The 22,070-nt window shown below is 34.2% G+C and overlaps 1 protein-coding gene across 2 annotated transcripts in view; it reads right to left on the bottom strand.

The window, feature by feature from the left end:
* The window catches only part of LOC101972185 (disintegrin and metalloproteinase domain-containing protein 5), a 60,628-nt gene that overhangs the window by 31,013 nt on the left and 7,545 nt on the right, over positions 1–22,070 (bottom strand). For both annotated transcript variants that reach the window (XM_078031250.1, XM_078031251.1), the window contains exons 8-12: positions 17,432–17,503; positions 17,078–17,241; positions 16,145–16,226; positions 6,384–6,520; positions 1,686–1,875 (exon numbers count right to left, since the gene is read on the bottom strand). In XM_078031250.1, coding sequence (XP_077887376.1) covers positions 1,686–1,875; positions 6,384–6,520; positions 16,145–16,226; positions 17,078–17,241; positions 17,432–17,503 — 645 coding nt within the window. The remainder of the gene's footprint in view (positions 1–1,685; positions 1,876–6,383; positions 6,521–16,144; positions 16,227–17,077; positions 17,242–17,431; positions 17,504–22,070) is intronic.

Below are 22,070 nucleotides of genomic sequence, written 5' to 3'. Positions count from 1 at the left end.
GCAGCTGTAAAAAAATATTCTGAACATTATAATTAGGTCGTTATTATGTTGTTCAAATACTATATGTCTTTAATGACTTTTTCTTTTTCTTTTTTTATTTATATATGACAGCAGAATACATTACAATTCTTATTACACATATAAAGCATAATTTTTCATATCTCTGGTTGTATACAAAGTATATTCACATCCATTCATGTCTTTATACATGCACTTTGGATAATAATGATCATCACATTCCACCATCATTTATAACCCCATGTCCCCCACCTTTCCCCTCTCAACCCTCTGCCCCATCTAGAGTTCATCTATCCCTCCCATTCCCTCTCCCTATCCCACTATGAATCAGCCTCCTTATATCAAAGAAAACATTTGGCATTTGGTTTTGGGGGATTGTCTAACTTCACTTAGCATTGTCTTTTCTAACTCCATCCATTTACCTACAAATGCCATGATTTTATTCTCTTTTATTGCTGAGTGAAATTCCATTGTGTATATATGCCACATTTTTTATCCATTTATCTATTGGAGGGCATCTTGGCTCCACAGTTTAGCTATTGTGAATTGTGCTGCTATGAACATTGATGTGGCTGTGTCCCTGTAGTATGCTGTTTTTAAGTCCTTTGGGTGTAGACCAAGGATAGGATTAGCAGGGTGAAATGGTGGTTCCATTTCAAATTTTCCAAGATATCTCCATACTGCTTTCCACTATGGCTGCACCAATTTGCAGTCCCACCATCAGTGTATGAGTGTACATTTTTCCCCACATTCTAGCCAACACTTGTTGTTTATATGCATAATAGCTGCCATTCTGACTGGAGTAAGACAAAATCTAAGAGTGGTTTTGATTTGCATTGCTCCAAATGCTAGTGATGATGAACATTTTTTCATGTATTTGTTGATTGATTGTATATCCTCTTCTGAGAATTGTCTCTTCAGGTTCTTGAACCATTTACTGATTGGCTTATTTGTTGTTTTGGTGTTTAGCTTTTTGAATTATTTATATACCCTAGAGAAGAGTGCTCCTGGTTCTGAGATCATACCAAGTGGTATTACTTTGTAGCAGAGTCAAGTTATTTCCTTATGGTCTCTATGTGGTCAAACTGAATACCTGTGCTCCACAGAGTTTTCACCACTGACCTCCTTTTCATAGAGGGTTACAACAATTAGTCAGGTTCAATTTGCCAGCTTGCTGATGTTCCTCTATTATCTTTCATCCTTCGGTATGATTTTTGGTTTATATTTTTATATTTTAGACAAATAATAGATTTAATTTGAGAATATTTTAATTGATTTTATTTGAAAACAGGACAATTTTTTTCTGTATATATTATGAAATAACATTTTGCTGTTCTGTTGGATATAGTCTATTTTCTTTGGGGGTCTTGTAGACTTCCCTTACTGCTGTTGTTAAGAGCATGTTGTTCAACAGCTTAGATAGTCTTTGTGGTCATTAAATTTTTAGCTGATACAGTAAATAATGTCTGAAGGCAAACATTATTTAAGAAACCTATTTGTTCTCTTCAAAAAATAAAATTATGACATATAAAGATTTCCATCTTCCCCTCCAAAAATGCCCTTTTTAAATCTTTCTTACTAAAAGATAAAGGATTTTTTTTGTCTTTTCTTACTATTATACACAAATATAAGAAACTGAGAATAAATTGAAAAAAAATTCTACTCACCTTTGAAGTGCCACAATCACATTCTTCAGTACCTTCTATTATTCCATTGCCACATATTTTCCTTTGTGCTTCTACCCGAACTGGCATATCAAAAGGATTCTTCTCAAGACATGAAAGGCCATGTTTTGAGGTTAAATATTTAAAATTATCCACACTACAAGTGCTGAAATCCTTTATACCAGCAGCATAGCTAAAATATAAAAATATGGGTATGACAAAAATCATTGCTGTATATCTCTAGATATTTCATATTTTTGGAGAAAAATTTTAAGAGCAATCATTTATTCTTTGTTGAAAAAATAAGTACACTTCTAAAAACATCAATTATATTGCTAATGCTTTAACAAACTTTTATAATTCCAACAAGAAAAAAAATTAAAAATATATATATTCTAAAAATTCTTTTCTGCCATAAATAAGAACCAGTGTTGGTGACCCCCAATATCTGTAAGGGATTTATCCTGGGGCTCCCTGTACTCTAGACTCAAATATCAAAATCCACAAATTCAAAAATCCTTTAAATATATATGAATACATAAATTTTAATATATGTATATAAATAAAATCTCCTATGGCCTTTCAGTTTTTAAATACAAGAACTACATCCTTCTTATTTCTCTTTCTAGTGCCAAACAATTGAATTTTAACTTTTGGCCTCAATATTTAATATATTTTATATATTTAATTACATTTTTGCTGTTTCTGTAAAATATAAGAGTGTTAGTGTTAATATTAAGAGCATAATTTTGCCCTTCATAATTTTAAATTTTCAAATAAACATTGGTTATAGATTTATCATTGAGAAAACATGGCATAGACTTATTTTCCCTGCTTCTCCTTGGTAAGTATAAACTCTGAAAATAATGCAAGAATCTAAGAAGAATTCAGAAAAACCAACTGATAGATAAACATGTTTGGACACATAGGACATATATATCTGGGTATATCTCCACACTGAATAAAAGATGATCCAGGTTTAATATTTTCAGAACCACAACCTGGCAACAAAAGGTAGCTCAGATACATTCCCTCTATCCCAAGACCAAATGTAAATCACACTGAAAGCACAAGGTAATCCTGGCACCACCAGAACGAGAGATCAATTAGAATCACTGCTTATCCACTATAGGTGAGATTGTACATTAATTAGTACAACTACTACAGAAAACCACTGTGGTTCCTCAGAAAACAAAAAATAGAATGACCATGAGATTCAGAAATCTCACTACTGTGTATATACTCAATTACTGTGTTAAAAGTCATCAGCATGGTGTTCATAATAGAAGGAAGATCAGCAAATCAAAATCTCTGGGACACTACGAAGGCAGTACTAACAGGAAAGTTTTTGCACTGAGTGCATTCATTAAAGAATAAAAAGGCACTTGTTGACCTAACACTTCATCTCAAAGCCCTAGAAAAAGAAAAACAAATCAACACCAAAAGCAGTAGAAGACAGGAAATAATTAAAATCAGAGCTAAAATCAATGAAATTGAAACAAAAGAAACAATTGAAAAAAATTGACAAAACAAAAAGTTGGTTCTTTGAAGAAAATAAATAAAATAGGTGAACCCCTGGCCATGATAACAAAGAGAAAAGGAGAGAAAACTCAAATTACTAAAATATGAGATGAAGAAGGAAATATCACAACAGAAACGTTTGAGGTGTAGAAGATAATTAGAAACAATTTTGAAAATTTATACTCTAATAAAATAGAAAACCTCAAAGACATTGACAAGTTTCTAGAGACAGATGACCTACCCAAACTGAATGAGGAGGTCATACATGATTTCAACAGATCAATTTCAAGTAATGAAACAGAAAACACCATCAGAAACCTACCAAGTAAGAAAAGCCCAGAAACAGATGGATTCTCAGCCAAGTTCTGCAAGACTTTCGAAGAAGAATAACACCAAGACTCCTCAAAGTATTACGTGAAATATAAAAAAAGGGAACCCTTCCAAACACATTCTATGAGGCTAATATCACTGTGATACCAAAACCAGATAAAGACACATCAAAGAAAGAAAATTTCAGACCAATATCTCTGATAAACATAGATGCAAAAACTCTCAATAAAATTCTGGCATATCAAATACAAAAACATATCAAAAAGATAGTGCACCACTATCAAGTGGGGTTCATCCCAGGAATGTAAAAAAAAATCCACCAGAAAACTTCTAGAACTAATAAATGAACTCATCAAAGTAGCGGAATATAAAATCAACACCCATAAATCAAAGGCATTTCTGTATAGCAGTGACAAACCCTCTGAAAAGGTCTGAGGAAAACTACACCATTTACAATAACCTCAAAAAAAATTCTTGGGAATCAATGAAAGAGGTGATAGACCTCTACAACAAAAACTACAGAACACTAAAGAAAGAAATTGAAATTGAAAAATACCTCAGATCTCCTCTACTCCTGAACAGGCAGAATTAATGTTGTCAAAATGATCATACTACAAAAAGCATTATACAGATTTAATACAATTTCTATTAAAATACCAAAGACATACTCACAAAACTGGGAATGGAACCACCATTTGACCCAGCTATCCCACTCCTTGGTTTATAACCAAAGGACTTAAAATCAGCATACTACAGCCACATCAATGTTTATACCAGCTCAATTCACAATAACTAAACTATGGAACCAACCTATGTGTCCCTCAATAGATGAATGTATTAAAAAAATGCGGTATATATACTCAACGAAATATTACTCAGCTCTAAAGAAGAGTGAAACTATGGAATTTGCCAGTAAATGGAAGGAGTTGGAGAATCTCGTGCTAAGTAAAATAAGCCAATCCCACATAACCAAAGGCCAATATATGGATGCTAATTCACAATAAGGTGGGGGGCACTAGGGAAGAATAGCATTATCTTAGATTAGGTAGAGGGAAGTGATAGGAGCAGGAGAGGAGGGGATGTGGGGATACTAAAGAGAGTAGAATGAAACAGACATTATTACTTTATGTGTATATGTGAGTACATGACCAATATGATTGTGCAACATGTATACTCATAAAAATAAGAAATGACATCCCATCTTTGTATGATATAATGCATAAATGCATTCTATTGTCATGTATTAATACAAATTTAAAAAACAAAAAGAAAGATCAGTAGAGTAAGTGGATCATGGGAAGTGAAAGGAAAGATACTAGGTTGAGACAGATCATATTATGTCATGTGCATGTATACATATGAATAGAACATAATGAATCCCACTACTATGTATGACCATAACGTACCAATAAAAATAATAATAATGATAGCAATAATAATAATACCTGTACTCCCATGTTATTAAGTCACTATTCTCCACTGCCCAGGATATAGAATCAATCTGAACATTAATCAATAGATGAAGTGGTAAAGAAAATATAGCATATTTTTGCATTGGAATATTATTCAGCTATAGAAAGCATGAAATTCATTTACAATGTAGGACATTATGTTAAATGAGTGAGGCATAGAAAGGCAAACATCACATCATCTTATTTATTACTAGAATACAAAAAAAATATGTCATAGAAGTTCAGAGTAGAACAGTGGTTACCAGACGCTGGAAGAATAGAGGAAAGGGGAGAGAGTAAAAGGCTCATTAATGAATACAATTTTACAGTTTGATAGAAAGAATAAGTTATGATCCTCTCTGGCATGGAAAGGTGAATATAATGAGAAACAATGGATTAATATATCTCAAAACACTTAGAAGAGAGGATTTTGAATGCTTTCACCATAAATAAACAATAAAAGTCTAAGATGATGAATATGCCAATTACTCAAATTTGAACAATGCCCAATATAGGCAAAACATCATAATGTACCTCATAAATTTGTACAAGCACTATGTCTCAATCAAAAAAATAACAAAATAAAAATCAAGAAGAAAACAGAAAGGCAAACAGTACAAATGAGAATGTTGGGTTGGATGTACTGTTGTACTATGTTGGTGAAAACTAAAACTAGAGTAACCATTATTGTAAATAGTCTGGAGGTTCCCCAAAAAATTAAAAATAGAACTACCATATGACACAGAAATCCCACTACTGGGTATATATCCAAAGGAAATTAAATTAGTTTGCTGAAGAGATATCTGCAGTCACATGTTTATTGCAGCATTATTCATAATAGCCAAGAATATCCAGAATCAACTTGTGTTCAATGGATACATAAATTAAGAAACTATGTCATATGTATATGAAAATACTACTCAGCCACAAATAAAAAACAAAATGTCATTGGAATTTTAATATGGATTGATTTAAATCTGTAGACTTTTTGGATATTAAAGACATTTTAATGAGAATTTTAATGAGCAATGATTATGTTTCCATTTATTTGTGTCTTCTTCAAATTCTTTCACCAATGTATTATAGTTTTCAGTATATGGATCTTTCACAATAATTACAATTTCAAAATTTACATTGTTTGATTATAGAGGGTGTCCTTGAACTGGTCACAAGAAAAAAATACAATCCAGATTCCAGCAAACAGGAAAGATGAAGAGTTTCCCCAGGCGTAGAGAATCCTGACAGCACATGGCCTATTTTGGTAAGTGTTCTATTCACATTTGAAAAGAAATTTAATTCTAAAGTCATTTGGGGTAGTGTTATATCATTGCAAATCACTTTAATTTGATTAGTACAAATATAATACTAAAAAGACATATAACAAAGAACATTATCTTACACTGCTTTTGGTGTCATTGTGCATGTTTCTCCTGAGCAATAGCAGTGCGCACTATTATCATAATCCAATCCAATAGTAACTCCGAGCAACTGAACAATAGTGACAGCAAATGACTCCCAGGATAAACCCTCTGAATACTAAAAACATGAAGAAAAAAACTTTTATTAAGAATTATGATGTTATAAAATAAAGCAATATTAACTATAATGAAAAATCAGTATATTTAAAGCTCATTTTTAAACTTATTAATGTATTCAAGGCCCCTGTGTAGATGTAAGTTATAGTGGGGTTATATAAACTTTTCAGGTAGACTTATTCAACCTGAATTGTTGAGAGCCATCCATGGGCTATGTGTGGACTACACTAGCACCACAGCCTAGTGAATAGGGGAATCTTGTGTCTGGGAATGTCCAGTGGAAATTTCCTCTGGACAAGACCACCCAGCTACATTGTAAGTCATATTCAGCCCTGCCCCAGGTCCCACACAGCATGGGAGATGGGGTGACCTGCTGCAGCCCACAGCCTCTCAGAGATGGGTATGACCTGCCAAGATGCCAATCAATATGCTGACTGCCAGACATCACTAAGCAAGACTCCACCCCTAAAATCATATCCCTGCCTTTGATGTACTGTCTTAAATAAGCCACAGGAGCCATTTTTTAGTTGTCCAGCTCCAGCTCCTGTGTGGGCTGAACCTATCAGGTGCTCCATCCTTTAAAACTATAATTCTGACTCTGTCTTTTGTTCTTTACTAATTATTTTAGATTTTAACTTCTTCAGAGGTTTTATTCCTCTGAGCAGGCAAGAGTTCCATGGTGAGGTGCTGGCCACCCAATGGTAATGAATGAGTCAAAACAATAATTAAATTTAATTTCAAAATACTATTAATTACTGACAACATAAGTGATCCCAGCAATCCAATGACCTCAAATATCACATTGGCATTACTTTAAAATTTCATTTTAATAATCAGTTTTACATTCCTTCTCTGATAGGCATCTTCTAAAATGGGTCTCAATCATCCTTGCCTCATTGTATTCACATCTTGTGTAATTCTACTCCAAGATTTCATTAATGCATTGAACATTTCAGGCTACCCTCAAAGGAGAGTTAGTTATTTCATATTCTGGAAAGCTGTTGAACCCATGCAAGCCCTCCTTTCCCATCCCAGCTTCTGATTAAAATTACTTAAGAAAAAAATAGAGTACAGGAAATATTTTTTTTACCAAACCTTGCACACTCCATTTCTTCTACTCTCCAAAAAAAGAAAATATTGTTCACTTTTGATTGGTAAAAAATACAAATTAGCTAGGATCCCAAGGAATCTCAAGGAAAAAAATAATATATAAAATACATAAAATTAGTTACAAGCACTAGAAAAGAGAGCAAAGCAGACTCCAAATTCACCCTTCTATACTCTATAGATCATGAGATAAAGATACTGAAGATTATGTTTCCTATGTTTTTGTCACCAAATTATTGACAGTTGGAAGGAAGAAGAGATTGTTTTCTTCTCATATACTGTTGCTTTTGTCAGTCTTTTCCAACTAGCAGCAGCATTTTGCCTCTAAAGTAGAAGTTTATTCCAGTAATTTCAGATAAATTCAGGAACAATAGTTTCACAGATATAGTGCCTTCCAATTCTATCATAAACCATCCAATCCTAGATTTTAAAAGTAGCAGTAGCTGGAGACACCACTTCTGCCTCCACTGGCAACTTTTGAAAAACCCACAAGTAACATCATAATCAATGACAAAAACTGAAAACTTTTCCTCTGATATCAGATACAAGGCAGGGATATCCACATTCACCAGTTCTCTTCAGCATAGTGTTGGAAATACAAACAAGAGCAATCAGACAAGAAAAAAATAAATAAAACACATCCAATGGGGCTTTCAAGGTGGAACAAGTTGGTTGCTCCATGGTGCGAAACCAAAAAACAGATAGGCAGCTTCTCAACAAGGTGGGTAAACAAAAAAGGGAGCAGAGAACTTTACTGTAATTTAATACTCAGCATAAAGAATATTAAGGACTCAGGAGGTTGGATATAATTAAATAAGGAAGAAACCTCCAGTGCCACATCCACGCCACAGTGGGAAGCAATAGCCAGAGCAGTCCCTCCACAAGCAAAGTGAGGGGATAAGGGAGAATTAAAGGAATCCACATTTTTAGGAAGCCAGAATCATGTCTGGATATGAAGAGTTTAGAGATCAAAGACACAGCCAAACTGAACTGAAAGGCATGATGCACAATATCCTTGTGCAGGAAAGAACCTGCTTTTCTCCCAACTGTGTGCAGAGGACACAGGAAAGAACCATTTTGCAGCCAAGGAATTGGGGCTGGAAACGAGGGGAGCCAAATCCTAGCAAACCTGAGTTTGGTCTGAAATACAGGCCTGGCAAAATCATACTGCAGGACATACAGTGTACTTATGTAACCAGGAGAAAAATCAAACATGGAAAGGGGTTTACATAGAATACTGGTTGTGGAAACCCACCTGCTTTTGCCCTTCCACTCCAATATGGCTGCTTGCAGGAATGACTTGGGAGAGGCATGCCTGGCTGGGAATTGGAAAGAGCAGGGACAGAAGAAATTGAGTTTGAAGACTGAACCAGAGACCAAGAAACATGAGATCCACAGATAACAGAGTGGCCTAAGAATTCACTCCTTCACCATATGAGTGGAACCTAGGGGAGATCCCTATGGTGCAGTCTTCCAGGGTGGACCAGCAATTTCTGGGCCCTAGAGGTGCACTGATTTAAAATCTCCAGACCAACTGGCATTCATCAAAGTGCCTGGAGCCTACCTAAGCCTAAACCACCTCCAGGAGTTTCACCTTGGAGATTACCTCTCTCACTCTAGCAACCCCCGCCCCCAAGGGTGGAGGCAAGCTTCAGATCCAGACAAGCCCATGTAACACTGTTGAGAAGGGAAGCTGATAATATTCTGAAGTCCAAAAACAAAAATTCCTTAATTTTTCATTGAGATCCTTTTTTTCCTTTTTTTCTTTTCTCTATTTTTGTACATATGCATATTTGTTTTTTCTCATTTCTAGCCTATTTGAAGCCAGTTATTTTCCATTGACCAGTATTTTGAAGACAAAGATGTTTGATTATTTTATTTTTATTTTTAATTTTTAAAATTTTTAACTTATGTATATTTTTTCTCTCACTAATCTGTTTTCCTTCATTCTCTTTCTTTCTTCTTTTCTGCTAACAATCTCTACTATTCTTCCTTTCATTGTAGCTTTAATTTTTTACTTCTATCTTCTCTCCTTCTTCCTCATAAACATTACAACCTACATCTCTTCTACTGTCTCCCTGTCCACCATTTGAAATTGTAAACTCTTTTGCAAACTTACTGTTTTATTGTAGGCAATAACTGATCATGTAATTTCTGTTCATTGTGACAATTAACATTGTAGATGTCATAGCAGGAGCTATTTGGATTAATGCTGCATATTGTTTGCATTGGTTGTTGCTATTATTTGTACCCACCCTAAATGGTGAGGTACTAGAAACTATCAGGGACATTATAAGTCCAAAAGGCAGAAACACTACTATGTCAAGTCCACATTCATAGATGGGTAGACATACAAACAACATGAAAAAGCAAAAGAACAAATCATCCCTAACAAATCAAGATGCTCTAATAACAGAATCCACTGACACCACACTGAAAGAAATGTCAAAGAAAGGTGTTTAGAATGTACATAGTTAAACTGATCTGCTAAGTAACAGATGGTATAAGGAATGAAATTGGTATATATTATTCCAAGACCTCAAATCTAAGAGGTCATCTTGTAATAATATACACCCAATCTCTGAATGAAAATGAAAGCCAGCCAAGAATATTACACCAAGCAAAATTAAACTACAGAACTGATGAAGCAATAAAAACCTTCTGTGATAAACAAAAGTTAAAAGAATTCACAACTAGAAAGCCTGCATTACAAAACATACCTAATAAAATATTACATGAAGAAATGAAACATAAAAGTGAAAACTACCAAAGGGAGGAAGTACACTAGAAGAATAGTCAATCAAAAAAGAAACTAATTCAAACTAAAAACCAAAAATAACTCAAAATGACATAGAATAAAAATATTTTCTCAATAAAAATATTGAATATAAATAGTCCAAACACATCAATCAAAAGACATAGGCTAGCAGATTGGATTAAAAACTGAGGTGCAACAATATGCTGTCTCCAAAAGACTCATCTCCATAGATAATGACATCCAGACTGAAGCTAAAATGATGGGAAAAACATATCATTCACATGGATTTTGTAAACAAACAGGGTTTATTATCCTCATATCAGATAAAGTGGACTTCAAGCCAAAGTTAAACAGAAGAGACAAAGAAAGACATTTATACTGCTTCAGGGAATTATACATCAACCAGACATAACAATTGTAAATATTTATGCCCCAAACAATGGAGATTCTACATACATCAAACAAACCTTTCTCAATTTCAAGAATCAAATAGACAACAACACAATAAAACTGGATGACTTTAACAAAACTCCCTCACCACTGGATAGATTCTCTAAAGAAAAACTAAAAAAAAAGAAGAAGCTATAGAACCCCAAAATACAATTAATAATTTAGACACAACATAACAGATACATATAGAAAATTTCATCCATCAGTGACTGAAAACCATCTAAGTAACAAATTGATCTCCATAAAATAGACCATATCTTAGGCCACAAAGAAACTCTTAGCAAGTACACCAGAGAGAGAGAGAGAGAGAGAGAGAGAGAGAGAGAGAGAGAGAGAGAGAGAGAGAGAGAGAATACCTTCATTATTATCAGATCTTATGAATTGAAATCTGAAACCACCAATAAAATAAACAATAGAACCTACTCCAATACCTGGAGACAAAATGATACCATATTCAATGACCAATGAATAGCAGAAGAAATCAGGGATGAAATTTTACTTAAATATAAATGAAAATAGTGATACAGTATATCAAAATCTCTGGGACACTATGAAGGCAGGTCTAAGAGGAAAGTTCATTGTATTGAGCTCATTCACTAAACGAATAGAAAGTCACCAAATAAATAACCTAACATTATATCTCAAAGTCCTAGAAAAAGTAGAACTAATCAACACCCAAAGCAGCAGAAGACAGCAAATAATGAAAATCAGAGAAGAAATAAAGAAACTGAAACAAAAAATTAATGAAACAAAATGTTATAAATGTTAATAAAATTGGTAAAACCTTAACCAACCTAATAATGTGAGAGAAAACTTACTGAAATTTATAATGAAAAAGAAACCACTGAAATATCAAAAAATAATCAGACTATTTTGAAAATATACACTCTAATAAATTAGAAAATCTTGGAAGACATTAACAAATTTTTAGAGACATATGACCTACACAAATTGAATCAGGAAGACAAAGAAAATTTAATCAATTTTAAGCAATGAAATTCAACATGTCATCAAAGCCTACCAGCAAACAAAAGCCTAGGACCAGAGGGATTCTCACCTGAGTTCTACCTGACCTTTAAAGAGAACTAACACCATCCTACTGAAATTAATTCCATGAAACGGAAAAGTAAGGAACACTTCCAAGTTCATTTGATCACCATGATACCAAAACCAGACAAATATGCATCAGGAAAGAAAACTTCAGACCATTATCCCCAATGTACCTAGATACAAAAATTCTTAATACAATACTGGCAAATTGCATACAAAAATATATTAAGAAGATAGTGCACCATACTCAAATGGGGTTCATCTCAAGCATGCAAGGTTGGTTCAACATACAGAAGTCAATAAATGTAAACATCAATAGACTTAATGACAAGAATTACATGATTCAATAAATAGATGCAGGAAAAGCATTTGACAAACTACAGCATCCATTCATGACCACAACACTAGAAAAATTAGGGATGATAGGACCATACCTTAACATGGTAAAAGCTATATATTATAAACCCAAGGCAAACACCATTCTAGAAGGAGAAAAATTGGAAGCATTTCCTCTGCAAACTGGAACAAGACAGGGGGACCCTCTTTCACCACTTCTGTTCAACACAGTACTGAAAATCCTACCAGAGCAATTAGAAGAAAGATGAAAAGAAAAACTCAAATTATCCTTATTTGCTGACTATGTAATTCCCTACATGTAGAACACCATAAATCTCCACCAGAAAGCTTCTAGAACTCAAAATAAATTCAGCAATGTATCAGGATATAAAATTAACACTCATAAATCATTCCATTCCAATATATCAGTGATGAATCAACTGATGGAAAATTATCCCATTCTCAATAGCCTCAAAGAAAATAAAATATATGGGAATCAATCTAACAAAAGAGGTGAAAAACCTCTACAATAAAAACTACAGAACACTAAAGAAAAAATCCAAGAAGGCCTTAGAAGATGGAAAGATCTCCCATGATTTTGAATAGGCAGAATTAATATTGTCAAAATGGCCATGCTACCAAAAGTACTATCTATACACATTTAATGCAATTACTATTGAGGTTCTGATGACATTCTTCAGAGAAACAGAAAAAGCAGTCATGAAATTCATTTGGAATATAAGATACCCAGAATAGCCAAAGCAATCTTCAGCAAGTAAAGCAGGAAGCATCCAAATACCAGACTTTAAATTATACAATGGCATAGAAGATAAGACTCACAGACAGAACCACATAAATACAGTTATCTCATACTAGACAAAAGTGCCATACACATACATTGGAAAAAAGATAGCCTTTTCAACAAATGGTGCTGGGGAAACTAGAAATCCTTATGTAATAAAATAAAATTAGAACCCTGTTTTCCTTTTCTCTCCCTTTCCCTCCCATCTCATGACTCTGTTTAATGTTAATCTTTTCTTCCTGCTTTTCCTCCCTGCTCTCTTCAGAGACCCTCATTGTTATACAAAATTACATATAAGAGATTGTGAGAGGAATGGGAAAATAAACAAGGAGAGAAATGAATTACAGTAGATGGGGTAGAGAGAGAAGATGTGAGGGAAGGGGAGGGGGGATAGTAGGGGATAGGAAAGGTAGCAGAATACAACAGTTACTAATAGGGCATTATGTAAAATTGTGGATGTGTAACCGACGCAATTCTGCAATCTGCATTTGGGGTAAAAATTGGGAGTTCATAACCCACTTCAATCTAATGTATGAAATATGATATGTCAAGAGCTTTGTAACGTTGTGAACAACCAATAAATAAAAAAAAAAGAACCCTGTCTCTCACAGTGAACAAAACTCTTCTCAAAGTGGATCAAGGACCTAGAGAAACTACACGTAATAAAAGAAAAACTAGGCCGAAATCTCCATCATATCAGCTTAGGAACCAAATTCCTCAACAACACTCCTAAGGCAAAAGAAGTAAAATTGAGAATTAATAAATGAGATTTTATAAAATTAAAAAGCTTCTTCACAGCAAAATAAATAATCAAGAACTCAGAGGTATACACAATGGAATAGTACTCCACTTTTAAAAAGAATGAAATTATGGCATTTGCCAGAAAATGGATGGAACTGGAGAATATATGCTAAGTGAAATAAGCCGGGCCAAAGAACCAAAGACCGAATGTTTTCTCTGATATGCAGAGGCACAATGGTGTGGGGGTGGATAGAATAGAGGTATTTGAGACTAGACAGTAGGGAATAAAGGGAGCAGAGATAAGAATGATAATAGAATAAATTGGACATTATTACCCTATATGCATATATGATTGCAATTTGGTGCAATCAATCTGGAAAGCAGTATGGAGATTCCTTAGGAAACTTGGAATGGAACCACCATTTGAAGCAGCTAACCTTTTCCATTTATACAACCCAGGTACTTAAAATCAGCACACTATAGTAACCAAACGAATGTTTATAGCAGCTCAATTCACAATAGTTAAACTATGGAAGCAACCTATGTGCCCTTCAATTGATGAATGGATAAGGAAACTATGGTGTATATACTCAATGAGATATCACTCAGCATTAAAAGAGAATAAAATTATGGCACGTGCAGGTAAGTGGATGGAGTTGGAGAATACCATGCTAAGTGAAGTTAGACAATGCAGACAATCAAAGGCCAAATGTTCTCTCTGATAAGTGGATGCTGATCCATAATGGGAGGCGGGGGACATGGGAAAATGGAGAAACTGTGATTAGTCAAAGTGGAGGGTTGGGGAGCTTGCATAGGGGCAGAAAAGATGGTGGAATGAGATGAACTTTATTACCCTAGGTACATGTATGACTGCACATATGGTACGACACTATATCTTATACAAGCAGAAAAATGAAAAGTTGTGCTGCATTTGTGTATAATGAATCAAAATGCATTCTGTTGTCATATATACCTAATTAAAATAATAAATGTGTCACTCAAAGAAAAAATACAAGTAACAATCAATGTTGGTGAGGATGTGGGGAAAAGGTGCACTCATACATTGGTGGTGGGACTGAAAATTGGTGCAGCCAACATGGAAAGCAGTTTGGAGATTCCTCACAAAACCTGGAATAGAACCACAATTTGACCCAGCTATCCCACTCCTCAGTTTATATCCAAAGGACTTAAAAACAGTATAGTACACCGATGCAGCCACATCAATGTTTATAGCAGCTCAATTCACAATAGCCAAGCTATGGAATCAATCTAGGTTCCTTGAACAAATGAATGGATAAGGAAAATGTGGTACATATATACAATGAAACATTACTCAGCCTCAAAGAAGAATGAAATTATGGCATCTGCTGATAAATGGATGGAAATGAAGATTATCATGCTAAGTGATGTAAACCAATCCCAAAATGCCAAAAGCCAAATATTCTCTCTGATATGAGAATGCTGAATCACAATAGGTGGTGAGAGGTAGGAGTGACAGTTCACTGAATTGGATGGGGGAAATAGGAGGAATTAAGGGGGGTCAAAATGAGAAACACAGTAGAATGAATGTAACCTAGCTGTCCTATGTTCATATGTGAATACACAATCAGTGTAACTTCACATAAAGTACAATCACAAGAATGGGAAGTTATATTCCATGCATGTATGATATGCAAAACTACATTCTACTATCATGCATAACTAATAACAAATTTTTAGAAATCAGACCTCAAAACAATTAAAAACATTATTTTCAATGGCACCAATAATCCAAACAAGTGCTGATGGTTACTTCTCAAATACTGGTTTGAGAGATAACCAAGAGCAAAGATGGAGAAATAAAAACAACTGTCTAGGAAGTGTCAGATTATTCTTTAAACATAGTAAAACATAACCTCACAAAATAGTAATATTCAATAGTAGATCTTTAGTACAACTTTCTGCTCCTCCCAAACATAATGCAATAATATACTAATTACCTATTAAAAATACTAATTTTTTAAAATAAATAGTATATAATGTATACCAATAATTAAACTAGAAAATCAAAATTAAAGGATGAACCTAAAATTGCAGTGGTTATATAATTAATATTGAGGACTAGCATACCAATGTTCAAAAAGTTAAAATTTGAAAATTTGACTTAAAGACCAAATATGCTTTTTTTTAAAAAAAAAATCTGATATTGAGGAGCAGATGGACTTTCCAATATTATCTTTTTAAAGCTATGTTTAAAGTTTAATCTTAGTGTTCCCAAGTACTAATATAAAAGCTATACAAGAATTTGTAAAATATTAGCAATATATTTATTCAAGATTTAAAATACTTAGGAAATTTTGAACATAAAAATAGTGGAAGCAAATTAGATAATGATTACATACCAGAGCAATTCCTGCATCAAAATTATTTTCACATACTTTTCCTGGAAATGTAATACCTACAGAGGCAGAATGTTTCACAAAGCTAAAAAACAATAAGTTTACTCATAAGTGTATTTAAAGTAGTATTACTAAAGATAATAGTAAATATTATTGAATATTTACTGTTGTCAAACAACATGCTACCCTCAATTACGCTTAATAAACTTTTTTTCCAAGTTTCAACGTTAAGAACATATATCAATTTTGAAACATCTAGAAATATAAAGGATGATAATAATTTATGCAAAATGTCATTGCACTAATGTTATAGTGTTCATTCTGGTTCACTTTATACTTGCAGCCTAAAAATTCAATTTTCTCTGACCTAATTTTTAATTATTCACTAAAGATGAATAGATATTTTTATATTAGAGATTAGATAGTATGATAATTTAATATATTCATTTCATTAGAAAATAAAAATATAAGAATTAATTAGATAAGTGACAAGAATAGAGAGATATGATAACAGGTAGTAAATGTTTATAAGCCAAAGGAAATCAAAGAAATTGTATCGCTCATGCTTAAGCTCTTTTAGTTATTTCATTTCCTTTTATGTGATTTTACTTTTTTCATTATTGCTCAGTTTTTTAATTTTATTGTGGCACTAATAACATGTAGTGACTCCCTTCTCATCAAAATTTCAAGTGTCCATTACAGTACTTTACAAATATTGTACATTTGGTAGTTTCATATTTTTCAATAAAAATTTTAAGTTTATCTCATATTAATTTGATGACAAGGGCTTTAGCTTATGTTTTTTCATATCCCATGACATCCATCAAATTAGTAGAACAATATATATATGTGAAACATGCTTATTTTCCTTATTAACATATAAGGTAACCTTGGCTTATCCCTTTAGTCTTATGAAATGTAAAACACTGTACTTACGCAAATAAATATGAAATGTTATTATGAAATTTAAAGTTGTCATGTTTCCAATTTAAAAATCTAAATAACACATTCTCAGGAGCTCCTACAGTAGAAATTTTGTTTTTATATGACCAGATTTCAATAGAAGATAGTATGACAGTCAGTTTTAACTGGGCAAGCATCTAAGGGTCAAAGACAAATGAGAAATTTTAAGTAAATTTGAACATTCAATTGAACTTTTATAAAAGCATATTTAATATGATATTTTGGTTACAGAAAGTCTTCAAGGGCACAACAAGCTACTATACACATTAATTCATATTACCTATATTTTTAAAAAATATATAAATGAAATAACTTTTTAAAACTTACAGTGTTAACAAGGCCAATAACATGAATGACCTTCTGTGTTACAGTCTTTACGTCAGAGCCCATGTAATCAAACTGAAAAAGATAAATTATTTTTAAAAATGAGTTTATGTTTATGTTCACTTATAATACAACACAGTGAATTCTTCTTTATGTATAATGTACCCATAAAATTTTTTTTAAACTGGTGGATGTAATTAATATATCACATCCCTTCCAACTGTAATCTAGAAAATAATGATACATAATTAATAACAAAAAATTCAATAACATAATTGTAGCAATGTTCAATGCTCTTAACATTGGGAACAAGATGGTAACCAAGGTGCTAGGTCTATTACATTCTCATACAGACATGAATTCAAACAGCTATTCATGTACCAATCTAGCTTCACAAGAAGATGAGGAAGCCAGGTAAGAGACCACAGTGTTTGGTTTTAGCATAATAAAAGTGAGAGAAGAGCCAGGCGCAGTGATGCACACCTGTAATCCCAGTGGCTCCAGAGATTGAGGCATGAGGATCACAAGTTCAAAGCCAACCTCACCAGAGCAAGGTGCTAAACAACTCAGTGAGATCCTGTCTCACTATCAGCCCTTGTAAACTGTAATTTTCAAGGACTCTTCTCATCATTTCTAAATCTTCAAGTTTTCCCCACCAAAAAAGAAATGCTAATCATAAACCTTGACATTCTTCATAGACTACAGGATCTGTACTCATTTTCCCATTTTTATTTCTCATTTTTTTAATAGAAAAGGATAAATTTCTTGACTAATCTCACCATAGGTTTATCAATCTTATTAGTTTTCTACTGCACCAAACTTCAGATTTCAAATGATTTCTCTTTTTTCTATATCCATAACTTGTGCTCCCTAACCTTATTTCCTGTGTTCTACTTTCTTTTGGTTTACCTTGTTCTTTTCTTTCTACTGTCTTGACATAAATGTCTTGATTATTTATTCTCACTATTCCTATTTTCCCAGTATTCACTTAATGGCCAGTGAAGGCTTTAACTGAGCTTATGAAATTGATATTCATACTGGACACATATTTTTTCTAGTTTCTACTCTTTTCTCTGATCATGGGTTATTAAGAAGTTTAATTCCCAAAAGACATGAATCTTTTGATAATATTAATAATAATAATAATAATAATCTTTTTGATAATACTTTCTAGCATAAATCCACTGCAGTAAGAGAACACATACTATAAACATACTAACACATGGTTATGGTTAATTATGGCTATTATGGTTGGCATCACATGTGGCCAATTATAGTGGTCTTAGGCCACTATAATACCTCAGCAGTAAGAACCATAGCAATATGGACTTTGGACATAACCAATGCTGAGCTGGTCTCAGCAGGCCATGGACTTCAGTGTGTGACACAAAATTGCCACATTCCTGGCCATAAGCATAACTCAGGAGCCTGGGGCTAGAGTTCCTCAGTTCCTGACCACAAGACAATGATTGTGGGTGAGGTATTTGGACTACCCTTTCTCCAGGGAGACGTTTGTAGGCACAGACTACCCTTTCTAGATCCCCTCCCCCAATTCATTTTGAACAACACATCAACTATAGAGTTGGGAAAAACCTGGGCTTGGGCTGGACAAGTTGCAAAAACAACTGACCATGGACCACAGAGCTGGAGATCCTGTAGGAATCCTGTTCCAGAAGCTGGGCAGCTGCCTATCTTTCCCCCACCTTCCATGGAACGTCTCCATTTATCTTAGCTCCAGCTCTTGCACTTTGACTGCACCCCAGGATTTAAATCTTAGACTCATTCCCCGCAACTCCACAGTCCCAGTGTTGTCTGACTCTTCATTTTACTTCAATTCTGGGTTCCTTGGTGAAGACTGAGTATTCAGGGAGAGGCCAAACCACCTTGGGCTAGACCAACCAAGCATCCAGGAAAGGCCAGTACACAGAAACAAGAGGGATTCTACTGATGACCCTCAACCCCACTTGATTACAAGAAAGGGTGGAGTTGTTTTTTGTTTGTTTGTTTGTTTTTTTAAGAATTGAGGAAGATGGCAGAGCAGATCTAAGTAGCAAACCCCAACCCCTCACAGTCCAGAAAGGAAGCAGTGAAAGAACAACTACCTAGTGGGGTTATGACTGGACAGTTTGAGACTTGAAGTTTGGTTACCAGAGAAGAAAATAAGAACAAAATTCCTGAACCCTGAATCTAGACCAGGTTGGGATCAGATAAAAGGAGTAACAAAGAAAGAAAGAAGAAGAGGAAAAGCACATAAGCTAACTCCCTTAACAACAGTTCAAAAGAAAAGCAGACCAAGTTAAAACATGATAGGATAAGCAAATACAGTGAAGAAGATCAAGCAGCTTAACTCAAATTGGGTTCTGAAAGCTATGCTGGGCACGGCAACCATTTTGCAGTGACCACAGCTAGCCAGCAACCCTAGAAGAAATTAAATCAATACAGCTCCTCCCCACCTTCAGTCAGCAACAAATAAAACCAGCAGGAATACCTCTGAGATGGCATATCTCAATGAACAGTCTAAAAGAAACTTGCAGAGATAACTACTGTCTGAAAGTTACTGAACCCCCTCCCCATCACAGGAGACAAGGGGAATAGGAAGCACCAGAGCTGAGAGCTCATCACTCCCAGGGAGTGTTAGCCCTGACCAAGCACCCAACACAACCTGCATGGGAGCTCAGACAACCACAGCTGACATTCCATCTTCATCAGTGATGACAGATAAAAAGCCCATGAGCTACACCACACAGAGGCTTCTGTCAGCAACAGAAAAGAAAGAAAATGTGGTGCATATATACACATTGGAGTTCTATTCTGTCATAAAGAAGAAAATTTATGGCATCTTCTAGTAAATGGATGAAACACCATGCTAAATGAAATAAGCCAGACCCAGAACTCAAGGGTCAAATGTTTTCTTTTTCTTTCTATTTTTTTCTTTTTTTGGTACCAGGGATTAACTCAGGGGCACTTGACCACTGAGCCACATCCCCACCTCTATTTTGTGTTTTATTAAGAGACAAGGTCTCACTGAGTTGCTTAGCGCCTCATCATAGCTAGGGCTGGCTTTGAACTCACAATCCTCCCATCTCAGCCTCCCAAGCTGCTGGGATTATAGGCTTGTGGCCTGATCCCAGCTCAAATGTTTTCTCTCATTTGTGAAAGCTAGAACAATCTAAGGGAGAGAAAGTGAGGGAATTCTATGGAAATAAAACAGACTTCAGTAAAATAGAGGAAGTGGATTGATAGGGAGATAGGAGAGATAGGGAAAGAAAAGATTTGATAAGCTTTATCTTCAATTTTTAATATCTGATTGTTTTGTGGATCTAAGTCCACTGTTTTTCTGGGCTTGGTGGTTCACGCATGTAATCCCAGAAGCATGAGAGGCTGAGGTAGGTGGATCATAAGTCAAGGCAAGTTTTAGCAATTTAGCAAGGCTCTAATCTTACTTAACAAGATTCTGTCTCAAAATAAAAAATAAAAATAGGGCTTTATGATGTGGCTCAATGGTTAAATGCCTCTGGATTCAATCCCTGGTACTAAAAAAAAAAAAATCCATTGTTTTTTTGTTTTGCTAACCACTTTTCAAGGTAAATTATTTCCTTATGGATTATGAGTTCATATATTGCTGATACTAATCTGTAGGAATCATGAGGTATCCTTCTTAAAAGCTGCATTTTTTAAAAATCATTAATGTCATCAGTTATGGGCCAGAAATTCACCTGGGATTCCTTGGCCAGCTTCTCTCAAGGTCATACACGAACTTTTTTTAAAAAAAATATTTATTCTTTTATTTTCAAGAAAAAAAATACAATTTTCTTCCATCAGACGCCCTCAGTTCTTACCAATCTTGGAAAAATGTAACCTCATGGATTAATATATAATCAAAATCTAAATCTATATAAGATTTGAAGTATAGTCATGAATTCTCAATATGAGAATTTTGTTCATTTGTTTTGCTTTTCCTTTAATATATCTAGAACTAAGAAGAAAACAGATAACTTGTTTTCTCCCTTTGCTTGAAATAAGTGGCATATTTGTTGTGTAGACTTCTCTTCCAATTAGACTAATGCAGTTAAATATTACTATTAGGTAGGGGTTGAGAGTTTTGAGGGAGTTGTAACATATCTGTTCCTGGAGGGTATAATCCTCTGACAAAAGAAAAGTAGCCAATTATTTTTAAAAAGAGTGCTGGGAGCCCTAAGACTCCAGAGGCTGAGGCAGGAAGATTACAAGTTCAAAGCCAGCCTCAGCAAAAGCAAGGCACTAAGAAACTCAGTGAGACCCTGTCTCCAAATAAAATACAAAATAATGATGGGGATATGGCTCAGTGTTCGAGTGCCCCCTCTGTTCAATCCACAGTACAAAAAAAAAAAAAAAAACACCCAATTTGAAATAACAGATCAGTAGAAAAAAGGGAAGGGAACATAAGAAGGGGGAGGGGAGGAAAAAGGGAAGCCCTGGGAACTGAATCAGAACAAATTATATTTCATGCTTTTATACTTAACATCAAAATGAATCATATAGTCATGTATAACTTAAAAGAATCAATAAAAAAAGTAGCCAACAAGCTTCAGGAAATAAGATGCTTATCTTGCAAAAGTAACAGATCCTATCTATATATTCAAAGTAGATTAACAAAAACTGC

This window comes from Ictidomys tridecemlineatus, chromosome 14, assembly GCF_052094955.1.
Source record: "Ictidomys tridecemlineatus isolate mIctTri1 chromosome 14, mIctTri1.hap1, whole genome shotgun sequence".
Lineage (NCBI taxonomy): Eukaryota > Metazoa > Chordata > Mammalia > Rodentia > Sciuridae > Ictidomys > Ictidomys tridecemlineatus.
This window is presented reverse-complemented; position numbering and strand designations above follow the sequence as displayed.